The 20,920-nt window shown below is 47.0% G+C and overlaps 2 protein-coding genes and 1 long non-coding RNA gene across 3 annotated transcripts; 1 reads left to right on the plus strand and 2 right to left on the minus strand.

Moving 5' to 3' along the window:
* Nucleotides 1-1,313: 1,313 nt before the first annotated feature.
* Nucleotides 1,314-4,324, minus strand: LOC136792480 (uncharacterized). The gene is made up of 3 exons (XR_010836318.1): nucleotides 3,976-4,324; nucleotides 2,631-2,802; nucleotides 1,314-1,574 (listed from the first exon to the last, which is right to left on the minus strand). It is a non-coding gene; the product is annotated as an uncharacterized lncRNA (long non-coding RNA).
* A 27-nt stretch (nucleotides 4,325-4,351) lies between these two features.
* Nucleotides 4,352-17,927, plus strand: KCTD13 (potassium channel tetramerization domain containing 13). The gene is made up of 6 exons (XM_059036258.2): nucleotides 4,352-4,822; nucleotides 6,244-6,413; nucleotides 13,686-13,775; nucleotides 13,865-13,917; nucleotides 14,596-14,791; nucleotides 16,634-17,927. Exons 1-6 carry the CDS (start codon nucleotides 4,579-4,581, stop codon nucleotides 16,868-16,870), a joined length of 990 nt encoding a protein of 329 aa, XP_058892241.1. The 5' UTR covers nucleotides 4,352-4,578; the 3' UTR covers nucleotides 16,871-17,927.
* On the minus strand, nucleotides 17,355-20,840 carry ASPHD1 (aspartate beta-hydroxylase domain containing 1). The gene is made up of 3 exons (XM_059036245.2): nucleotides 19,924-20,840; nucleotides 18,365-18,478; nucleotides 17,355-17,837 (listed from the first exon to the last, which is right to left on the minus strand). Exons 1-3 carry the CDS (start codon nucleotides 20,801-20,803, stop codon nucleotides 17,728-17,730), a joined length of 1,104 nt encoding a protein of 367 aa, XP_058892228.1. The 5' UTR covers nucleotides 20,804-20,840; the 3' UTR covers nucleotides 17,355-17,727.
* Nucleotides 20,841-20,920: the final 80 nt, after the last annotated feature.

Consider the following 20,920-nt stretch of genomic DNA (forward strand, 5'->3'; position numbering starts at 1 on the left):
AATAGGATATTTTTAGTGACAAAAAGGAAAGAGTAGACTTTCCCTGCTTGCCGCAACTAGAGAAAGCCCATGCACAGCAACGAAGACCCAAAGAGAAAAGGAAGGAAGGAAGGGAGGGAGGGAGGGAAGGAAGGAGGGAGGAAGGAAAGAAAGAAGGAAGGAAGGAAGGAAGGAAGGAACGAACGAACGAACGAACGAACGAACGAACTTCTACTAGTCTGGACATTTTTTAAAAAAGCCCCAATTCTCATTTTCCTCCTTTTATATATTATTCATGTAACAATTTTCAGTAAATGATTTATTAATATACCTTTACATATATGTGTATTTAGGCATTCACAGATACATAAATACACAAATAGGTAATAAATTGAAAGCCTTAAAACATAATTAGGGACTTCGCTGGTGGTGCAGTGCTTAAGAATCTGCCTGCCAATGCAGGGGACACGGGTTTAAGTCCTGGTCCAGGAAGATTCCACATGCCGCAGAGCAACTAAGCCCGTGCACCACAACTACTGAGCCTGTGCTCTAGAGCTCGCATGCCACAACTACTGAGCCCGCATGCCACAACTACTGAAGCTCGCACGCCTAGAGCCCATGCTCTGCAACGAGAAGCCACTGCAATAGAAGCCTGCGCACCACAACAAAGACCCAACGCAGCCAAAATTTAAAAAGTAAAAAACAGGGGCTTCCCTGGTGGCGCAGTGGTTGAGAGCCCGCCTGCCGATGCAGGGGACACGGGTTCACGCCCCGGTCCGGGAAGATCCCACATGCCATGGAGCGGCTGGGCCCGTGAGCCATGGCCGCTGAGCCTGCGCATCTGGAGCCTGTTCTCAGCAACGGGAGAGGCCACAACAGTGAGAAGCCTGCATAGCACAAAAAAAAATAAAAGTAAAAAATGAATAAAATTTTTTAAAAAAAGATAAATAAGTTCTGGGGATGTAATGTACAGCATGGTGAGTATTTTTTAAAATTTCAAAAGGTAAATCATATATGAAAACTAAGATAATTTACTTAACTTATAAAATCAATATTAAAAAGTAAAAAGGTTTAAATCATAAGAAAACTAACCCTGATCTTGTACAAACCAAAATATTGTGCTGGCATTATTTTTACATGGCAAATTAAAATGCAAATACACTGGATCACGCCAAAAACTCTTCTTTTATCTTGGAACTAAGGCTTTATCTTATCTATAACTATAATTACAAAGCCTATTACATAAATATACTTTTCAGAGCCCACAAAGGAAACATATATAGTTTAGCAATTCTTTCAGACATTTAAAAAAATTATTTATTTATTTTTGTTTGTGTTGGGTCTTCGTTTCGGTGTGAGGGCTTTCTCCAGTTGCTGCAAGCGGGGGCCACTCTTCATCGCGGTGCGCGGGCCTCTCACTGTCACGGCCTCTCTTGTTGCGGAGCACAGGCTCCAGACGCGCAGGCTCAGCAGTTGTGGCTCACGGGCCCAGTTGCTCCGTGGCATGTGGGATCTTCCCGGGCCAGGGATTGAACCCATGTCCCCTGCATTGGCAGGCGGATTCTTAACCACTGCACCACCAGGGAAGCCCCCACCTAATTTTTAAAAATATGTTAGGCACTTGACAATTTCAAAGAGCTATATAATTTTAAAATCAGTATTTATTAATCTCCAAAGTACAGAAATGAAATATCACCTATGTTAAACAAAATAATCTCTCTTTTTGACAACCAAGACAATCTCCTCATGAGGGTTTCTTATCTTTTTCTTCTAAGGTAACTCTCAAATAAAGAATCTTGTTCTTGTCCCAAGTTCCCCAAAATGGCCACTGCAATTCTAAATTGTCCCTAGTGAAATTGGGTCAGTTAGAAAGATAAGGGCACGAGTTAGTGTAATTGTGAGAAAACATGAAGGAATCAGATATTTGGCCCAGTTTTAGTTGAGACAAGAGTTCATAAGGCCAGTGCTGTGCAACCTTGTATCTCTAGAACTTGGCCAAAGACCAGTCATCACTGATCAGAAGCCAGAGAAAATATCCTGATTCTGGGCAGAAGAAATGAAAAAAAGGAGTTCTCAGGGACACAGACAAAACTGAGGGAGAAGTCCTTATAAAGGTTTGGAATGGCAACCTGAGGCAAAGTTTATTCAAAGGACACTGGTTTGAGGATACCTTCTCAATTCCATAGTCTCCAGGGCTGGCTGTAGGACAGACTTATTGGGCCTTGGTTGATGGAGTGATTTTTCTGGTTAATTCTGATAACAAATGACACTCCAGCATGCTAACTAGTTACATGACCCCTGAGCGGCTGGCATCCCCAACTTCTCAGAGGGTTAAATGGTGTTCAGCCACCAGAGACTGAGCAATAAATAACAGGTTCATGTTGCCCTCAGACATCCAGGGCTGCATACCCATCCTTTCCCTATAGACTTTTCCTCTTATAGACAAACAACATTCAGAACACTAGACGGGGGGATCCATGGGAGCAGATAGATATAGAAAGCCAGAAAACAAATTCCCCAAGGAAAAATAAAAATCTAATTGGATAACCAAAAAAATGGAAGAGGACCTGACTCCAAGGAAAATAAACAAAATAATCCCAACACTCAAGGGTCTCAACGAAACATCAGAGCTCAATTCAGCAAGAACTTACCTCCCAGCCATGGGCAGGATGGCACCTCAAATAGATACACGAGGGGTCTCAGATGTGCACATTATTACTAGAGTCAAGGGTTCCAGTCCAAGGTAGTGAGGGCTTCAGCTGAATCCCTGTGGATCCTCCATTTCTGATAATGCCCTCCAGCCAAAGACTACCAGGAACACACCTGTAGTAGAATGAGGGAGACGGCACATCATGGGGAACCCATTCTGGGCATCTCAGCAAGTGCATATTTAAAAGGACTTATTACAGGATTGGGGCTTGTGTTAGATGATTTTCTAGGAGGGTTTGAGAAAGGGGAGATTTGCTCTAGGTTGGATGCTGTCAGGAAGTGGGGATTATTCTTTCTGGTTATCTTAATAATTCTTATCTAGAAGTTAGGAGGAATGGATCAGTGCTAAAGCTGTAGTTGGTAAAGAAGCAGCAGTCACTCAAACTGTGGAGAGGGTTGTGTTTGGTCATTTTTGTGGTATGGACAATGTTCTCGTTTTCGTGTTCAGGCATGATTATGGTCTTTCTCTCAATCCATCAGTGACTGGTTTTGTCTGATGTTGTGTTCTGTAAAATTGTTAATGCTCAACAAGGCAACACCACAGCCTAGCTAATATTGCCAGGCCCCCTACTAGCAACACTGAGGCTTCTGAAGGAAGAGTGCAAACTAGCTCCCAGTTGTCATGAGCTGCTTTTCTCTTTTTCACCAGCTACATTTGAAAAATCAGAATTGGCAATCCTTTTGCTAAAACATGGGCTCTTCAGGTCACCACAGGACTCATGACTCCCCAGTACCTTGTAACTGGTCTGCCCCACTCATTTACACTCCTACCTTGTCTGCCATTTAAATTTGCACCCCTCACTAGCAGAAAAGGAACCAAGCAAGCCCAGAGAGAAGTGACTTCCCTGATCACCCAGTGAACTGATGGCAAGGCGGCAACTACAACTTTGTTTAGTTTTCCCTCCAGAGGATCCATCTGCTAGACATTCAGGTCGATTGTTAAATCTCTGAGGTATCAGCCTCTCAACTGAATGTGGATGGGATCGGATAAAAACACTTCTCACCACACTTTATCAACAACGTGTTTCCCAGCTTACTTCTCCTTTCTTTAGGGGTTGGGTGTCTCACGACATCGGCTGGGATTCTAAGGCCTTTGCTCAGCTGATCCAGCCACCCCTGACCTTCTTTCTGCTTCTCAAATATGCCAAGTTTGTTCCGGCCTGAGGGTCTTTGTATGTGCCCTTGGCTCTGCCAGTAACTCTCCGCCCTCACACCTCCACGGGGCCGCTTCTTGTGAGCTTCAGCTCAGTATCACCTCCTCAGGGAAGCCTTCCATGACGACCTTACCTGCTCACACCCTGCATGCCCTAGCACTACCGCCATCTCCTCTGCGAGGCCACATCCCTCTAGCCTCCTTTAAGAGCGTCCCTTGGTGCTTCGTTCGCAGCTCCCCTCAGTCTGTCAAATGTGCGGGGATGGGAGGAGGGAAACTGCCCAATCCCCTGCTTCTCTGGGCCAGTTTTCCCTTTATGCCCACGAAGCGCTCTGAGAGCGGAGACACGCAGCGGGGACACCGCTTTCCACAACAAGCTGGTGGCCAAGCGCCTCCTACATCGGGTCTCCAGGACTGGCGACCAGACCGCACTTCCCGGGGCGCCCTGCCCCGCGGCAGCCGACGCTCAACCCCTCCACCGGCCCAAGGCCACTACGCATGCTCCGCACTTCCGGCCCCGCGAGGTCGGGGGCGGGAGCTTGACGCGCCTGCGCAGCTGCTCGCCCGGCTTCCGGGCGGTGCAGGCGCGATGGGTCTGCGGGCTAGTGTCTCTGAGTAGCGGCGGTGTAGAGGCGTGCGGGCCAGAGGTCCGGCCCGAGGGCTCAGGACCGGGGTCTTTGGGAGCGGCCGGGGTCGCAGAGAGAACCTAGGATCGCTGCCCGCCGCCACCACCAGGCATGTCGGCCGAGGCCTCGGGCCCGGAGGCGGCTGAGGCCCCGTCCCTGGAAGTCCCTAAGCCCTCAGGTCTCGAGCCTGGCTCCGCCGCCTACGGTCTCAAGCCACTGACCACGAACAGCAAGTACGTGAAGCTGAACGTGGGCGGCTCGCTGCACTACACAACGCTGCGCACCCTCACGGGACAGGACACCATGCTCAAGGCCATGTTCAGCGGCCGCGCGGAGGTGCTCACTGATGCCGGAGGTACGCGAGCCGCCCTTGCTTACTGTCCTGCGTCCTCCAGATCCACGTCTCCCTTTCCCGTGGTCTTTCCTGGCCCAGTCTCCTCATGCCCGTTCTCTGCCACCGTCCCGTCAGTTCATTCTCACCCCCTCCAGCCCCCACATCCCGTCTCATGTCGCCTGGCTCGGTCGTGATCACCCTCCTCCCCCGGTCTTTACCCCGAGCAGTAGTAACCAACATTCATGGACACCACCCCCCCGCACCATCCCCCCCGCCCGTCCAACTACTCTGCCGGGCGCTGTGGTAAGTGATTCAACATGTCAGCTCCCAATTTTCATGACTGCTTCCCACTGACGCTCCCACCCTTCACGCCTCAGCTTAAAAGACTTGGGAACCAGCCCAGCTGCCAACAACATCCTTCCAGGTACCCCTCATCAGTTTCTTCCACCTGCCCAGCCTTTTGTTCCCCTCTCTACCTCAGCGCTGCCAACAGTCATCCCTGAGAGTTGGAGGATCTTGTCGGTCTCCGTTCCCCTAACGCAGGTTCCTGTACACTCTAGGACTCCGTCTGTAAATACAGACTGTAGAAGGAGAAGGCAGCTTTGGGTTTGCCAGGGACGCCAGAGCGGAAAGTGGACGGTTCTCTTTGGCAGGCGAGCCCTTTACCTTCCCGAAGTGTTGCATTCAGGTCTGGGCCCCATATGCCCAAGTGGAACCTTAAAGTTTGGTGGCAGGGTTGGGGGTGGTGGAGGTGGAGTGGATTCAGAAGGGGTTAACGAGGGTTGTGAGAGCAGGAAAGTAAAAATTGGGGAGGTAGAGCTCAGCCTTCAAATACCTGAAGGCGAAGAATTTATTTATTCAGTAAGTATTTGTAAAATGCCAGTGCGGGAGGTAGTTTGGTACACAAATCTGATAAGCTAAGCCTTATGGAGTTTTCTTTTTTTGTGGGGGCAGGGGAAGAATAAGCAAGTAAACATACTAAAACAAAAGCGAAATACGTAATTTCAGGTAGCAATAAGTATATTATGAAGAATAGAAGGAAGAATGTATATCTTTATATTCTATGAAGAATATAAAGGTTAAAATGGTAGTAAACTGAACGGTGGGGTGGACATTCTAATTAAATAGGATGGTCAGAATTAGCACAAGAGGTTAGAGGTTTATTGATAAGGTAATCTGTACGAACTCTGTGATGGTGAGAACCTTCTCAGCGTAGCACAGACTTGGGAGGGAATTAATTCTCTGTGGCTGGCTGTATTATAAAGGGGCTTATGGGAGAACTCACTGGAGATGTTTTAAAGGGATTTTCTTAGCTATGGCACAGGCTTGAGACAGATCAGCATTAAGACTTGTGGCGTTTGAATCCTTCTTTCATAAAAATTTAGTAACTCCACAGCCTTTAGCAAAGCCATCCTTCCTCCTGCCTCTCCCCACCGCACCAGGTTGGGTGCTGATTGACCGGAGCGGCCGCCACTTTGGTACAATCCTCAACTACCTGCGGGACGGGTCCGTGCCACTGCCTGAGAGTACCAGAGAACTGGGGGAGCTTCTGGGCGAAGCACGCTACTACCTGGTACAGGGACTGATTGAGGACTGCCAGCTGGCACTGCAGGTGAGGGTCCCTTCCCCACCTCCTGAGTCCCACCCCTATGCTCATGTCCCTGGGAGAGCTGCCCAAGCAGTTAGCTATTAAGATATTAAAGAAAAACAAAAGGAAGTATGGGGCACTGCCTGGAGGAGTTGCCTCTGGCCTGACTCTTGACTGGCCATGACACCAGAGAATTTGGGGGTACTGTCCTCTGCATTTCTGCTGTCTCAGGCAGGGCCCCCCTCACCACCTCATGCCAAGACTACTGCAGTGGTTAAATGACTACTGTCTCTGTTTCTTGCTGTTTCTACCCAACCAATCCAGCTGTTACACTAGCACCTGAATAATGATCCTTAAACACAATCCCAATTTATTCTCTCCCTTGCTCAGAAATCCCAAATAATGCCCTTGTCCCACTAAGGGAAAAAAATATATATATATATCTGAATTTGAATTGGAATATAATGACCTCCATGGTCTGGTCCTATCCTGGGAGGCAGCATTCCATCCCTCCCAGGGCTTTAAATAATTTTTTTTTTTCTAGCAGAGAAGTACTGTAGAAGCAGTCACACCCAATAAAACAGGGTTGGGGGTTCCAGGGCCCCATTTGCTGGGCTTCTTCTTTTCTGGGGATCTCTTAGGATTCTGAGAAGAGTTTGGAAAGCACAGCCAGGAGATATGGGTTAAGTGTCACCTCCACCACAGCTGACTGAGTGACCTTGAGTGAGTCAATTCCTACCTCTGGCATTCTGTTCTCATGTTCCAAAAGATAGGGAAATGAGAAAAATATGTGCGGTGTAGTGAGTTTCACATAAAGCCTTTTATTCTGTTCTATTTTTACAATGTTAAAAGTGTCCTTTTATGATACAGTATTAATAGGATATTGTAAGAATTTCTTTTTTGATGCCCTTTATATTCAATATATTAAAAAGTGGCAACTATGAACAACTTTCTGTTATCTTGGGGAATACTTATTGGACCTTGAAATCCAAAAGCATAGAATTTCTTTGGGCAATATCCATGTTTTTCAGGCTTTTTGACTGCATCTCATAGAGAAAAATGCATTTTATACTTGCATATATATGACTGAAATAAGTTTTATAAAATGATACTTTTAGTGAAATACACTCTGAGATATTCTGTTTTCTTTCTTTCTAATGCCTTTTGGGACCCATTAAATTTATTCCATGACCCATTAGTGAGTTACCACTAGCAGTTTAAAAAACATCAAACTAGATGATTTTGGAAGTGCATTCCTGTTCTGTAACTTTACATTTATTTAATGTTATCTCACATCCACTGTGTGTTAGGATTGGTTCTGTTACCTTCTTGTACCCCTGTTTGACATAAAAAGAAACATGAGGGAAGCTGGGGATATATTCAAGGTGAAAGAGCTGGTAAGCAGCAAAGCTCAGAGTCAGCCCCAGGTGCCTGACTCCCAAGTGCAGTGCTTTTTCTTCTGTGCTCAGCTGCCTCCTTTCCAAGCTTCCCTGAGACCATTCTCATTCCCCACTCCACTCAGCTAGAATATGCTTGTTGGTTTGGAGGTTTGGGGTTTGGAGTTTTTTGTTTGTTTCTTTCTTTCTTTTTGGCCGCCCCGCATAGCATGTGGGATCTTAGTTCCCCGACCAGGGATTGAACCCGTGCCCCCTGCAGTGGAAGCTGGGAATCTTAACAAGTAGACCACCAGGGAAATCCCGTTGTTTTTAAGATTCAGGTACAGAGAATTGAGTTCACCATACTTCTCCGTGTGTGGCACTTAAACATCATTAGTCTATGCAGATCTTTTCTCTTTTTATTTTTTCCTTCATTCCCAGTCCCCTGCCCACTTCCCTTTTCCCCATAGGTACCCCTCCAGTTCTAATGTTTTAATACATTTCCTTGGATTATGTTTGTACCCTTAAAAAACTAAAACATTGTTTTGTATACGTATGTATTTTAAATTTCCATAAATGTCATTGAGCTACGGATTGTGTGTTCTGTTTCTTAATTCAACACTTTTTCCAAGTTCTATTCATGCTGCTGTATGAACATTTAGTTCTTTGCTTCTGACCGCTGCACAGGAATCTATGGTGTGCATTCAACCATATTTTATTTATACATTCCCCTGAAGTTGGAAACCTAGATTGCCTCCCGCTTCCTGCCCCCACAAATGATGCCACCTTGAGCATCTTTGTACGTGTGCCCTTGTGGGTCCTGGGTCAGTGTTTCTCATGATTGTAGCTGGGAGTGGAATTGCTGGGCCGCAGGACACATGCAAACGAATTTCAGCAAGTATCATCAGATTACTCTCCCAAATGGCTGTAGCACCTTGTACTCTTGATGAGCGGTACATAAGGAATCCTGTTTCTGCATATCCTCAGCAACTCATGGCATCACCCAGCATTCTAATTTTGCCAATCTGATCGGTATAGAGTGATTTCATTTTAATTTGCATGCTTCTGATTACTAATTAGATTGAGCATCTTTTCACATACTCACTAGCTTTTTTGGTTTCCCCTTCAGTGAATTGCCATTTCATATTCTTTACCAAATTTTCTACTGAATTTCCTATCTTTTTCTTGTTGTTTTGCAGGAGATTCTTACATATTTTAGCTTAGTTCCTAGGGAGAATTAAGCCCTATTACTCTAAGGCATGTATTTTACATAAAAAATTAACTTCTCCTGTGCACCTAGAATGGTACTATTTACCTGACATTCTCAGAAGAGTTGAGAAAATAGTTACTCAAATTATTTGCTGGGTTTTGATATTCAATGAGGAAGCCCAGTTGAGAAAGTCTGTTTTAGATAATAATTTCTAGTCAGTTTTAGATGTTGACGATAATTTCTCTTAGAAGGTCACCTGTCTGTGGCATCTGTTGTTGAATAGAAATTATTTTTTTATTATAGATAACTTTATTATTTTTAAAGCAGTCTATAAGTATTGTAGAAATTTAGAAAACACAGATCATCAAAAAATTAAAAGCACCAAATATCCTTCCAGGTCTTTTCCTGTGTGTGTGTTTGCCAAAATATGATTATGCTGTATGTGCTGTTTTGTAGTATGCTTTTTTTTTGTTTGTTAATAACTGCCATTTTCCATGTCAGTGAAATTTTATGTACCATCAGGGGCATATACAAATGTCTCCGTTTGTTCCAGAAATGTCTTTTATAGATGGTTCATCTAAACCAGGACCCAATCTAGATCCTTGCATTACACCCGGTTCTTATGTTCTTTTTCCAACCCAAGCAGTCCCTTTTTTCTCAAAATACTGACTTTCTCATAATACTGACCATCAGTTGTCCTTCACAGTGACCTACTTTCCACATTCGCCTGATGTGGTTTGTTACCCTACCCTATCCTGAGTTTTCTCTAAATTAGATGGTAGATTTAAAAGCTTGATATTAAACATTTTGGTTGGAAAACACGTTAAGTAATGTTACATATATCATACTGTGTTATATTGAGACCTACAGTATTGTTAATATGACCCATCATTATTGATGCTCAGTATTGGACCCTAGATTCAGATGATGATGGTTTGATCCCTCCATTGTAGTTACATTTCCTTGTTGCCAACTATAAAGTAACTTAGGCACTTTATGAATGGCAGTTACCTATCAACCACACATCTATTTATAATTCTCACCTGAATCAATAATTTCATTAGAGTTGTAGAATAATTATAATTCCGTCAACATTATTACGTGAAATTATTTATAAAGTCATGCTTTTCATTGTCAACTGGAGAGATTCTTGATTTTAATATAGTCAAATTCCTCTTTTTTTTTTTCTAATGGTGTATCCTCTTAGGATCTTGTTTAAGAAGTTTATTCTACATTTTTTATTAGCTTTATAGTTTTACCTTTTGTATATGGAATTCACTTTATGAAGGGATTCAACTTTTTTTGTCCTCTGTGGAGTGAGCGAGTTTTCTCAATGCCATCTACTACACAGTCTGTGGTAGCCAGCATCCAAGATGGCCACCGGCAATTCCTGCCTCTTGCTTATTCAGGCTCTTGCTTAGTCCCCTGCCACACTGAATAGGGCTGACCTATGTAACCAGTAGGAGATTGCAGAGATGATAGTGTGTGACTTCTAAAGCTAGGTCATAGAAGACCCATAACAGTTTCTGCCTCTCTTGGATCACTCACTCTGGGGAAGCCAGCTGCCCTGTGAGCATATTCAAGCAGCCCTAAGGGAGAGGTCCACTTGGTGAGGAACTGAAGCCTCCTGCCAACGGCCAGCACAGACTGCCAGCCAAATTGGTGAACTATCCCAGAATTGGATCCTCTAGGCCCAATCAAGTCTTCAGATAACTACAGCCCTGGTCAACATTTGGACTCCAACTTCATGAGGGACCCTCGGCCAGGACCACCTAACTAAGCCAGTCTTAAGCTCCCAACCCACAGAAACTGTGTGAGATAATAAATGTTTATTGTTGTTTTAAGCCGCTAAGTTTGTACTAATTTGTTACCCAGTAACGGATAACAGATTTTGGTATCTGGAGTGGGGTTCTGCCATAACAAAAACCTAAAATGTGGGAGCGGCTTTAGAACTGGGAAGAGGGCAGAAGCTGGAAGGACTTGAGAACAGTGTTAATAAAAGCCTAAAGAGCTTTAAAGAGTATTCATAGAAGTGTGGTGGCCTTTGAGGAGGCCGCAGTGTGGAACATGTTTACTGGAAAGTGGTGGAAAGGGGATCCTTGTTATATAGTGGCAGAAGTAGCAACATTGTCTCCTACAGTAATGTAGAAAGTAGAAAACATACTAATGATCTGGGTGACCTAGCTAAAGAAATTTCCAGATAGAATGTTGAATTGCCAGAGGTTTCTTGTTGCTTATAGTGAAACAGAAGAGGAGAGGGTAAGCTAAAGGAAAAAGAATTGAACAAAAAGGATCCAGGAATTTTGGGGTCTTGAAAATTCCCAGTCTTTCAGGTAACAACTGATGTTAAAATTAGCAAATGGCTTCCAGGCAAAGATCAAACACAGGGCATTCTCAGTAAAACATGGTCTAAAGATGAAGCTGAGGATGTGATTGTAAAATCCTTTAAGACCTCAGAAATATCCAAGAAGATGCCTCAGAGAACCATTCAATCAAGTAATAGCACTTCTAAGAAGCTTGAGGCTATTGTCAGGCAGCAGTCTCAGCATAAGCCCAAAGTAGAGAAGAGCTTATCTCACAAAGATGTATGGGTGAGGCTTTTGTCTAATGAACTGAACCTCAGGATTCACAAGACACCCATTAAGTTTTTAAGAGAATTATATTGGCAGAAACACTGCCAGCTTAGACTGGAAGGGACAGAGACAGTACAAGAGGAGAAGAAGCCTCTGGACCCTCAAAGTTCTACAGGCAGAAAGCAGGCTAAGGAAACTATGGAGCTGCAAACACGGACTGTCTTTCATGGAAATGGAAGGATGACTCAGGTCAGAGCCAAGAGCCATAGAGAATCATTCCTGGACAGGAGTAGACATCAGAGAGCTCCCAATATTTGTCCAACTGGATTACAGAATTTCTATGAAGCAGTGACTTCTCTGTGCCTCCTGCACCCCTCCTCACCTTTTGAACAAGAGTGTTTATCCTAATGCCTGTTGCACGTGTTGCATGTGGAGTGTGTGGAAGAGATAACTAGTCTCTTTAGTTCACAAGTCTTCAGATCCAGAGAAAATGTACCTAAGGAGCTGTAGTTAAGGAACACCTCCCAAGGAGCATTGTCCCCACCTGGACCTGATTTAGATGACCAGATTCTGTACTTCAGTGCTATAATAGGATGGGGCTTCGGGGGATCTTGGGAGGGGGTGAGTGTCTTTTGTGTATGGGAGGGATTTGAATCAATGGGAGCCAGAAGGTGGACTGTGGAGCCAGCCTCCAAGGCAGTCCCCAGTGATTCTCGCTCCCTAGTACTCATTGCCGTGTGTTGTTCCCTCCCACACTGAATAGGGCTAACAAAACTAGGTCATAAAAGACAGTGAGGACTCCACCTTGCTCTCTCTTGGATTATTTGCTCTGGAGAAGCCAGCTGCCATATTGTGAGGACACTCAAGCAACCCAACGGAGAGGTCTAAATGACAGGGATCAGATATTTCCTGCCAATAGCCAGCCTGAACTTGCCAGCCATTTGAATAAGCTTTCTCAGAAACAAATCTTCCAAACCCAGACATGCCTTCAGATTACTGCAGCCCCAGCTGACTTGACTATAACCTTGTGAGAGACCCCATGCCAAAAACATTCAGCTAAGCCACTCCTGAATTCCTGAATATCCATTCTGACCCACAGAAATGGGTAATAAGTATTTGTTGTTGGTTTAAGCCGTTCAGTTTGGGGACAGTTTGTTATACAGCGATAACTAATAAACACTTGCCCCACTGATTTGTGATGTTCTCTCTATAAATATCAGTTCTCCTCTATACACCAATCTGTTTCCAAGTTCTCTATTGTGTTTCATTGTTTTTGTTTGTTTCTGCACCAGAACTACATTGTTTTCATTATTATGGCTTTGTAAGATATTTTAATATCTGGGAGGGTCAATCCCTTCTCTTGCTTGACTCTTTAAAAATTGACCTAAGTAATAGTAGACTTATTCTTCCAACTTAATTTTAGAAAAAGTCTTAGGAGTTTCTCAAAAAAAAAAAAATCTTCTGGAATTTGTATTAGAATTGCACATCTAGTTTTTAGGTCGGGAGAGGTGAGAGGGGTTTTGGCATGAAGATTCTAGAAAGCAGAGAAGAGGAAAGAAACCTATGTGTCTGGTTCTGATTCTCCCTCCAACCTTCCACCTAGCCCAGTTCATTCGTTCACTAGATATTTATTGAGCATCTACTGTAAATTGGTACTTATTGTCTAGGAGGAGACCATGAGCAAATATACCAAAAAATGAGAAAATGTGAGGAACTGAGTGTCATGAAGAAAGTGAACTGATATGTGAAAAGGAAGAAGTAGAGGAGGCTGCTTAGCCAGGGAGCTTAGGGTGGAGGACCAGCACCCTCCTAGGGGCACTGTTTGAGTTGAGATCTGAATGGCATGAAGGGGCCAGCCATGCAACCGAGTGCAGGCTGTTGCCGGCAGTGGCAGCTGCAAAGGGCCTGGTGGGCACAAACTGGATGCGTGAAGGAACAGGTGGGGCTGAAGTCCAGCAGGCAGGGGAGAGTGGTAGAGACGAGATCAGAGGGTTCGCATCCTGCAGAGTCTTGTGTGGACTACTAAGGAGTCTGGATTTTTTTTTCCCAAAGGCAACAAGCAGTTTTTGAAGGCTTTTAGGTTGGGGAATGAGTGACCTCTGGTTGTGCTGTTAATCACCTTCCGCTTCTTCTCCAGCAAAAAAGGGAGAACCTGTCCCCGCTGTGCCTCATCCCCACGGTGACATCTCCCCGGGAGGAGCAGCAGCTCCTGGCCAGCACCTCCAAGGTGAGGCCCCTGAGCCCTGTAGGGTGGAGGCTGGGGGCCTATCCTGGCAGCCTGACCCCCACCCTTCTCCATCCTTTCTCCCCCAACAGCCCGTGGTGAAGCTCCTGCACAACCGCAGTAACAACAAGTACTCCTACACCAGGTGACCCACGCAGGGGCGGGGGAGGTGCAGTGGGTGGAATTCTGGGCTCAAGCACAGCTCTGCTCCTGGCCCAAGGGGAGGATTATGGCCGCATGGGGGCGGGGGGGAGATGGGGGGAGAAAAGAATCCTGCCTGAATGCAAATTCTAGCTCTGCCACTTACCCACTGGGTACTTTGGACAGGTCATTTTCACTTCTGAGCTTCAGTTTTATCATCAGTAAACAGGTCCAGGTGAGGATTAGATGATAATTACTAGCATTTCTTATAAGAGGCATGGCTCTAAGTGCTTTACATATATTTACTCGCATAATCCTCACAATTGTTTGAAGTAGGTATTGTTGTGATCTCCATTTTACAGATGAGGCAACTGAGGCACCAAGAGGTGAAGTAACTTGCTTAGTGTCACTCAGTTAAAAAGTGGTGGAGCTAGGATGCCAGGTGAGGTAGCTTGGCTCCAGAACCTGCATGGGGTAGCCACTCTGCTGTACTGGGGTTTGCTGAGCAAATGCTGCTTCCATTCTGAGGCCTCCTTAGCCTGGCCCCAGGGGTGGAGGAAGCTCCATTCTGGGCACCAAACTCCTAGGTAGGACTAGAGTGCTAGATATCTGGGCCCCTAAGCTTGGGGGAACAGAGGGAGGAAGCCAGTTGTGCTGAGCCCCTTGGCCCCCTGGTCCTCAGCACTTCAGACGACAACCTACTTAAGAACATCGAGCTGTTTGACAAACTGGCCCTGCGCTTCCATGGGCGGCTGCTTTTCCTCAAGGATGTTCTGGGGGATGAGATCTGCTGCTGGTCTTTCTACGGGCAGGGCCGCAAAATCGCTGAGGTGTGCTGCACCTCCATTGTCTATGCCACGGAGAAGAAGCAGACCAAGGTCAGAAGGGGTTCAGGGCCTGGTCAGGGAGGGCTGTGGTGGTGGGCAGGACGAGCACCCTGGACAAAGGCAGCTCAGCAGATCAGGCAGGGGAAATCCGTCACCGGGACGAAGAGCTGGAGTTCTAAGTTCTGGGGTCTTAGTTCTGTAACCTTGGGCAAGTCATCTGACTTCTGTGGGTCTCTGCTCCTCTACCTGTGAAAGGAGGGTGTTGGATTAGAGTGGGATTCTTAGTCTAGGCCAGTTGGGTTTCAAGGCTATCTTGAAAGAGTGTGCAGTTTGGGGAGTGGGTATGCATTTTTCTATATAGAAGGACCATAGGTGTCATTAGAATTTCAGAAGGATCCATGACCCGGAGTAGGTTCTTAAAACTTCAGGTGCTTAGAACACACTGAGATTGTAGGCCCTGAGTCATTAACGTGGCAATCATCAGCAGATACTTCCTGAGCACTGCAAGAGGCTTGAAATCAAGGTGAATAAGATGCTGAGTAAAGTACAAGCCCTCTGTCACGACGTCTGGCCCCTGAAGATCTTATCAGCCTGGTCCCTTCTGACCTTGACATGAAGGATGTGCCTCAGATACACTGGAGATCTTGAAAGTCTCTAAGCACCCAGTGCTATTTCACCGCCCCCCCACACACCTTTGCACACACTATTCCCTCTTCTTGGAATTATTTTTCCTCATTCCTGTCTGCCTAATGGACTTGTGCTTAATGTTTAAGACATAAGCCAAGCATCACTTTCTTTGGGACACCACTCATGAACTTTCAACCCAACAACCCCAGACAAAGTTGGTCATACCCCCCTGTCAGCTAAACACAATGTTGATTGTAGTCTGCTGGGGATGGGGGAGTAGGAGTATTTACTTCAGCAGCAAGGAGTTAGCTTCTTGAGAGTAGAGCTGAATTTTTTTTTTCCCCTATCTGTGTAGCACTCGCCAGGCCTTTATCACACCACGCCACAGAGGCTAGGAAACATTTATTGAATGCACGAATGAATGAATAATCCAGTTTCCAAGTAGCTTCCTCTGTAACTGGGAAGACAGGAAGACAAACCAGTAATGAGGATGCAGCTTGTTAAAGTTTTGTTGTTTATATCCCTCCAAGCCACACAAGGGGAACCCGTAACCGCCTCTTCATCCCTTACTACTCTCCTTCACTCTGCCTTGTTGCTTTGGCCTTGCACTCATCTTCAAATACACTAAGCGAATTCCTGACCCCAGAGCTGTTCCATTCCCAGATTCACTAGTTCTCCATCTGGTTCCTTCCCTCCTTTCCTTTGGCTGTTGGTCGGATGTCACCTCAGTGAGGCCTTCTCTGAGCTCCCTCTTTAAAGTTGTAACATTCCTGGCGGTGGCCATCCCCACACCCTTTTCCTGCTGTAATTTTTCAGTAACATTTATAGTCATCTGACACTTTATATCTCATTCAATGTACGCCTGGGTCCTCGCCCTAGAATGTAAACTTCCTGCAGACAGGAACTTTGCCTGTTTTGTTCACTGCTATATTCCCAATGCCCAGAACAACACCTGGTACAGTGCAGTCACTCAGTAAATATTTGTCAAATGAAAAGATATACCAAGAGACATGGCAACAAAGGACAGAAAACAAATAACTCAATGCCTGACTTCAGAGCTGGACCTTGAAGTAGAAGTGTGACTTAGCTGAGCAAAGAAGTTGCAAAGACGACAGTCCCGGCTAAAGGAACCTGTGACTGCAGAGGCTAGGAGGCTGCAGAGGCTATAGGAGTCGAGAGACAGTGCAGGAGCCGCCTGGGGGAGGGGATGGCTGCGTAGTAGTCGAGCCAGAGGGAGGGAGCTGGGGGTTGCTGGCCTTTTTGCAGGTGGAATTCCCAGAGGCCCGGATCTTTGAGGAGACCCTGAACATCCTGATCTACGAGACTCCCCGAGGCCCAGACCCAGCCCTCCTGGAGGCCACAGGGGGTGCAGCTGGAGGTGGCGGGTCAGGCCGAGGGGAGGACGAGGAGAACCGAGAGCACCGTGTCCGCAGAATCCATGTCCGGCGCCACATCACCCACGATGAGCGTCCTCACGGCCAACAGATTGTCTTCAAGGACTGAGCTTTGCTCCGAGTCTTCCTCTGGCTGCTGGGACCCAGTCCCTGTCTCTCTCTTCCTCCCCTTCCCAGACCTTTGCCCCGGCTTTGCTGGCCAAGTCGTGGGTCCTTCTTCCATCCCTTCATTGCATGGTACGGTTCACTTTGGCCCTTTTCCATCCATTCCCACCTCATTGCTAACCACACAGGACATTCCAGCCCCTCCCCTCAGATGCCGTCAGAAGGCCTACATTGGTTCCCTCCTCCCCATCCTTGTCCTGCCCTCTTCCCTTACCAGCTGGTTTAGAAGGATTTAGAATTCCCTTTGTCTTTTTTTAGTACATTGTACACACCAAAGTGTCAAGCCAGCCCTTGATAACACCCACCACATTCTGAGCCGCCTGCTCACCATTGTGCAGGGCAGTTTGCCTCCCGCCCGCTTCCCCACCATCCTCCCTACCTCCTTAACTTTGTACTAGGTGGGCCTAGGCTTGCACCAGGTCAGCATCTTCTCAGTTTTTTTCATATTATTTATTATTATAATTTTCTATTAAATTATTGGAATAAAGTTGAGTTGAGGGTCTGGTGCTGGCTCCCAGGGAGAGGACCAGGTATATATGGCTTGTTAGGGAGGTACCTGGCTAGTTGGATGGGAGAAGACACAGACCCCTGCCCCCAGCCTTTCCCTGGGCGGGTGGCTGGGAAGAAAGTAGTCAGGAGTTAGGAGAGGATTTAATAATCTATATTTCGGTGTTCACTGGCCAGTTCCCACCCTCAGCCCCACCCCACCCCCTGCAATGGAGAGGTGGTCCTGGCTACCACTCAGGCCATCCCCGAGCGCAGCATCTCTCCAGCCCAGATGTCTGAAGGGAACACCTTCCTTCAAGGGTCTGGTGCGAAGACAAAGTCGAGGGCCTGGCGTTCGGCCCCAGCCACGTTGGGATGCCAAAGGTCCACGATGAAGACCACTCGAGGCCCATCTTCGGGAGAGCCTAGGGCACGTGGGGATGGAGACAGCAGAGCAGCTGACATTAAGTACTTACATGCCAGAGCACTCATAAATGCAAACACTTTGTAAATAAGTGCCAGACAGTGTTCTAATCCTTTATGTGTATTAACTCTTAATCATCAAAACAAACTGTGAGGTAGTACCGTAAGTATTCTCATTTTATGCAAAGTAACTGAGACACAAAGAGGTTAAATAACTTGCCCAAGGTCACACTGCTAATGCCAGAGGTAGGGCAGGAACCCAGGTGGTCCAGGCCCAGGGTCTTGTGCTATGAACCACTTTGCTATGCACTTACATTAACTTATTTAATCCTTGCTGTCACTGGGTAAAAGAAGGCGGTTGCCCTATTTCACGGCTGATTGGAGAGATCATGTGACTTGTTCAAGGTCATGCAATTAGAAAATGGTGGTGTAGGACAGGAAGCCAGTTGGCCTGATTCTGTAGCCTCTAGTCTATTCCCCTTCACTCTTTAGTCACTCATCCCTCCTAGTAGAGTGGGAGCCCCATTACCATTATGAGCCACTGTATGCAGGAAGGAGTCATCCACCAGTAGACAATGTCCCTCAGCCCAGCACTGGGGCTCACCCCCGACCACCAGCTCACAGCCAGGAGGGATCTTCAGACCTGTAGAAAGAGATCCGGGCCTCCAACATTCCTGCCTCCATCAAAGGGTCCCACCCCATTCAGTCAAAAAGCAGATCTGAGAGTCTTAAATGCCAGGTTCTATGGTGGTCCCTCCTCGTTCTCTGGAAGGTGACCCACGTAAAACTACAATACAGTACTGGATGAAAGAAATGCTAGGAGACAGAAAATGCAGTGCAAAGCACAATCTATTCTGTTTCAGAGAGGAGGGAAAGCTTCCTAAAGGAAGCAGCATCTCCTCTTGGGCTTCTGACAGTTTAACTCAAGAACCTACTGTGTGTTGGGCCCTCTCTCCCCAAAAGGTATAAAACATGGTTCCATCCTGCCAAGGACCACACACTGGGGTGCAGAAAACTGAGGAGCCAACTTAAATGATGGGGAAGAGGAAGACATTCCAGAGGAGGTGTGGCATTTGGACGTGTGAGTCGTGAAGGCTATGTAGGAGTTTTCCAGGAGGTGATAAGGGGGAAAGACATTCTAGGTTAAGAGGTTAAGAGCATGTGTGTGGCATCTGCCAGGATCAGCCAGAAGGCATTCATGATTTAGGGCATGGTGGGAGGGAAGGGGAAGAAGGGAACAGGTAGGAGATAAGGAGAAAAGATCTGGCCTTGCTCCAGATCTCTTCAAAGCCAGTGAGCTTTGAAGTGTAGAACACATTCAACTGGTAGCACAGGAGATGACTGTAGGCAAAACAAAGTCATGGCATTAAACAACAATCAGAAAACAAGTCTTTTTTTCTCCCCCTTTTCTTTCAATCTCTAAAACATTGAAAAGAAAATCTCAGTTTGGTGCTACCATAACTTTAACGTCCCCCCTAACATTGCCCTTTTTATGTTTTTTTTTTTCCTTTGGGGCCACGCCCTGCGGCTTGTGGGATCTTAGTTCCCTGACCAGGGATCAAAGCCAGGCCCTCAGCAGTGAAAGCACAGAGTTCTAACCACTGGACCGCCAGGCAATTCCCAACATTGCTCCTTTTTAAAGGAGGAGAGTGTAGGCTTCAGCCTCAGACTAGGATACTTCACTAGAATTTTTAAAGCTTTCTTTTTTTAAGTTTAAACTTATCTTTATGAATAATTCCTATTTAGGCCAAGTAATACTGATTATCATTTTTCTGTAAAGATTCCTTTTAAATAAGTAAAACAAAACAGTGGGGGGAGTCAATATGAAGAAACAGTACAGGTGGTAAATGACTATGGAAAAGCTTATGTAGATGGTGTGCAGATCATTGAAGCTCAGGAAATGCTGCTGTGGGCAACAGGGAGTCAAGGAAGATTTCCGAGAAGAAAGGCATGATCAGAGTCAAGGAAGATTTCCGAGAAGAAAGGCATGATCAGAGTCACAGTGTAGAAAGCTATGATGGCAGAGAAGAGAGTCTGGAGGGGGAATCGTGGCGGCGAGGAAGCTGTCTGTAAGCAGCATCCACTTACCCAGGTGGCATCTGACTCGGGCATTGGTGGGCCCACAGCGGCCCTCGAGCCGGGCCCCAGGCAGGAGGACGGAAAAGCCAGCATTGCCGAAGGTGTTGGCACTCATAAAGCTTCGCAGCCCCCTCAGTGCCCGATAGGCCCCCGGGCACCGGCGGCAGTTGCTGGGTTGGCACCGGCCTGCTTGGTATAGCAGGAGCTGGTAGCACCCAGGGGCCAGTGGTGGGGACCAGCCCCGAGGCAGAGGGGTAGTCCTTGAGAAGTCCCAGCTCACAGCCCCAAAGTCCCTCAAAATGGCAGGGAAGCTGCTCTCCAGGAGCTCCACGTCATGCCGCTGGGCGTCCCGTGGCACGAACGGGGCTGAGGGCAGGTCTGGCAGGAAAAGCAGGCCTGGGCGCTGAATGCCCAGGACCACTGGCCCTCCCCGAGGGCCTGGGCCACCCTGAGCCGCCCGCCTCACCCTACCCATCCCTGCCCAAGAGTAGCGCCTGGCGTAGGCCCGAAGACGACGGCTCACTAGGCCTTCTGTCCTAGGTCCTTCCACAGACTCCCCAGAGCTCCGTGGGCTTGGTCTGCCAGCCTCAGAGCACCCTCCAGGCCTACCACTGACAGCCCCAGCCTGACTCCCAGCCCCTAGGGCCTGCATATCTTGGGAGCCCAGGCGGTAGCAGTACCAGAGGAAGAGGGAAGTGAGAGCTCCAAGGAGCAGGGTAAGGGCAGATGAGGCCAGAGGCAATGGCCATGTAGGCATGATGGGCAGGGAGGCCCTGGCCAAGAGGCCTGGGGCATCTTCGAGACCCCAGTTCCCTTGTCCCCCCAGTTCTCCACCGGTTCCTTCCATGGCTGCTCCCTGGTTACACCCTGGGCTGTTTCCCTTCCACATTCCTACTCTTGGGTTCTCTCTCCTTCTGAGGTCCTCTCTCCACCTTGTACCTCCTGCTTTCTCGCTTCCTTCATGTACCTCTAACTCTCCTTTCCTTCCTCTCCTTCTGCCTCTCTC

This window comes from Kogia breviceps, chromosome 14 (genome assembly GCF_026419965.1).
Source record: "Kogia breviceps isolate mKogBre1 chromosome 14, mKogBre1 haplotype 1, whole genome shotgun sequence".
NCBI classification, from domain to species: domain Eukaryota; kingdom Metazoa; phylum Chordata; class Mammalia; order Artiodactyla; family Physeteridae; genus Kogia; species Kogia breviceps.

Bases quoted from the DNA above. Each gene is read 5' to 3' on its own strand.
- KCTD13 (XM_059036258.2), top strand. From the start codon at position 4,579: ATGTCGGCCGAGGCCTCGGGCCCGGAGGCGGCTGAGGCCCCGTCCCTG. The intron at 13,918-14,595 runs GTGACCCACGCA...CCTGGTCCTCAG, and splicing joins AACAAGTACTCCTACACCAG to CACTTCAGACGACAACCTAC. The intron at 14,792-16,633 runs GTCAGAAGGGGT...GCCTTTTTGCAG, and splicing joins CGGAGAAGAAGCAGACCAAG to GTGGAATTCCCAGAGGCCCG.
- ASPHD1 (XM_059036245.2), bottom strand. From the start codon at position 20,803: ATGTGGAAGGGAAACAGCCCAGGGTGTAACCAGGGAGCAGCCATGGAA. The intron at 18,479-19,923 runs GTAAGTGGATGC...CTCTTTCTACAG, and splicing joins CCGAGTCAGATGCCACCTGG to GTCTGAAGATCCCTCCTGGC. The intron at 17,838-18,364 runs GTAATGGGGCTC...CACGTGCCCTAG, and splicing joins GCATACAGTGGCTCATAATG to GCTCTCCCGAAGATGGGCCT.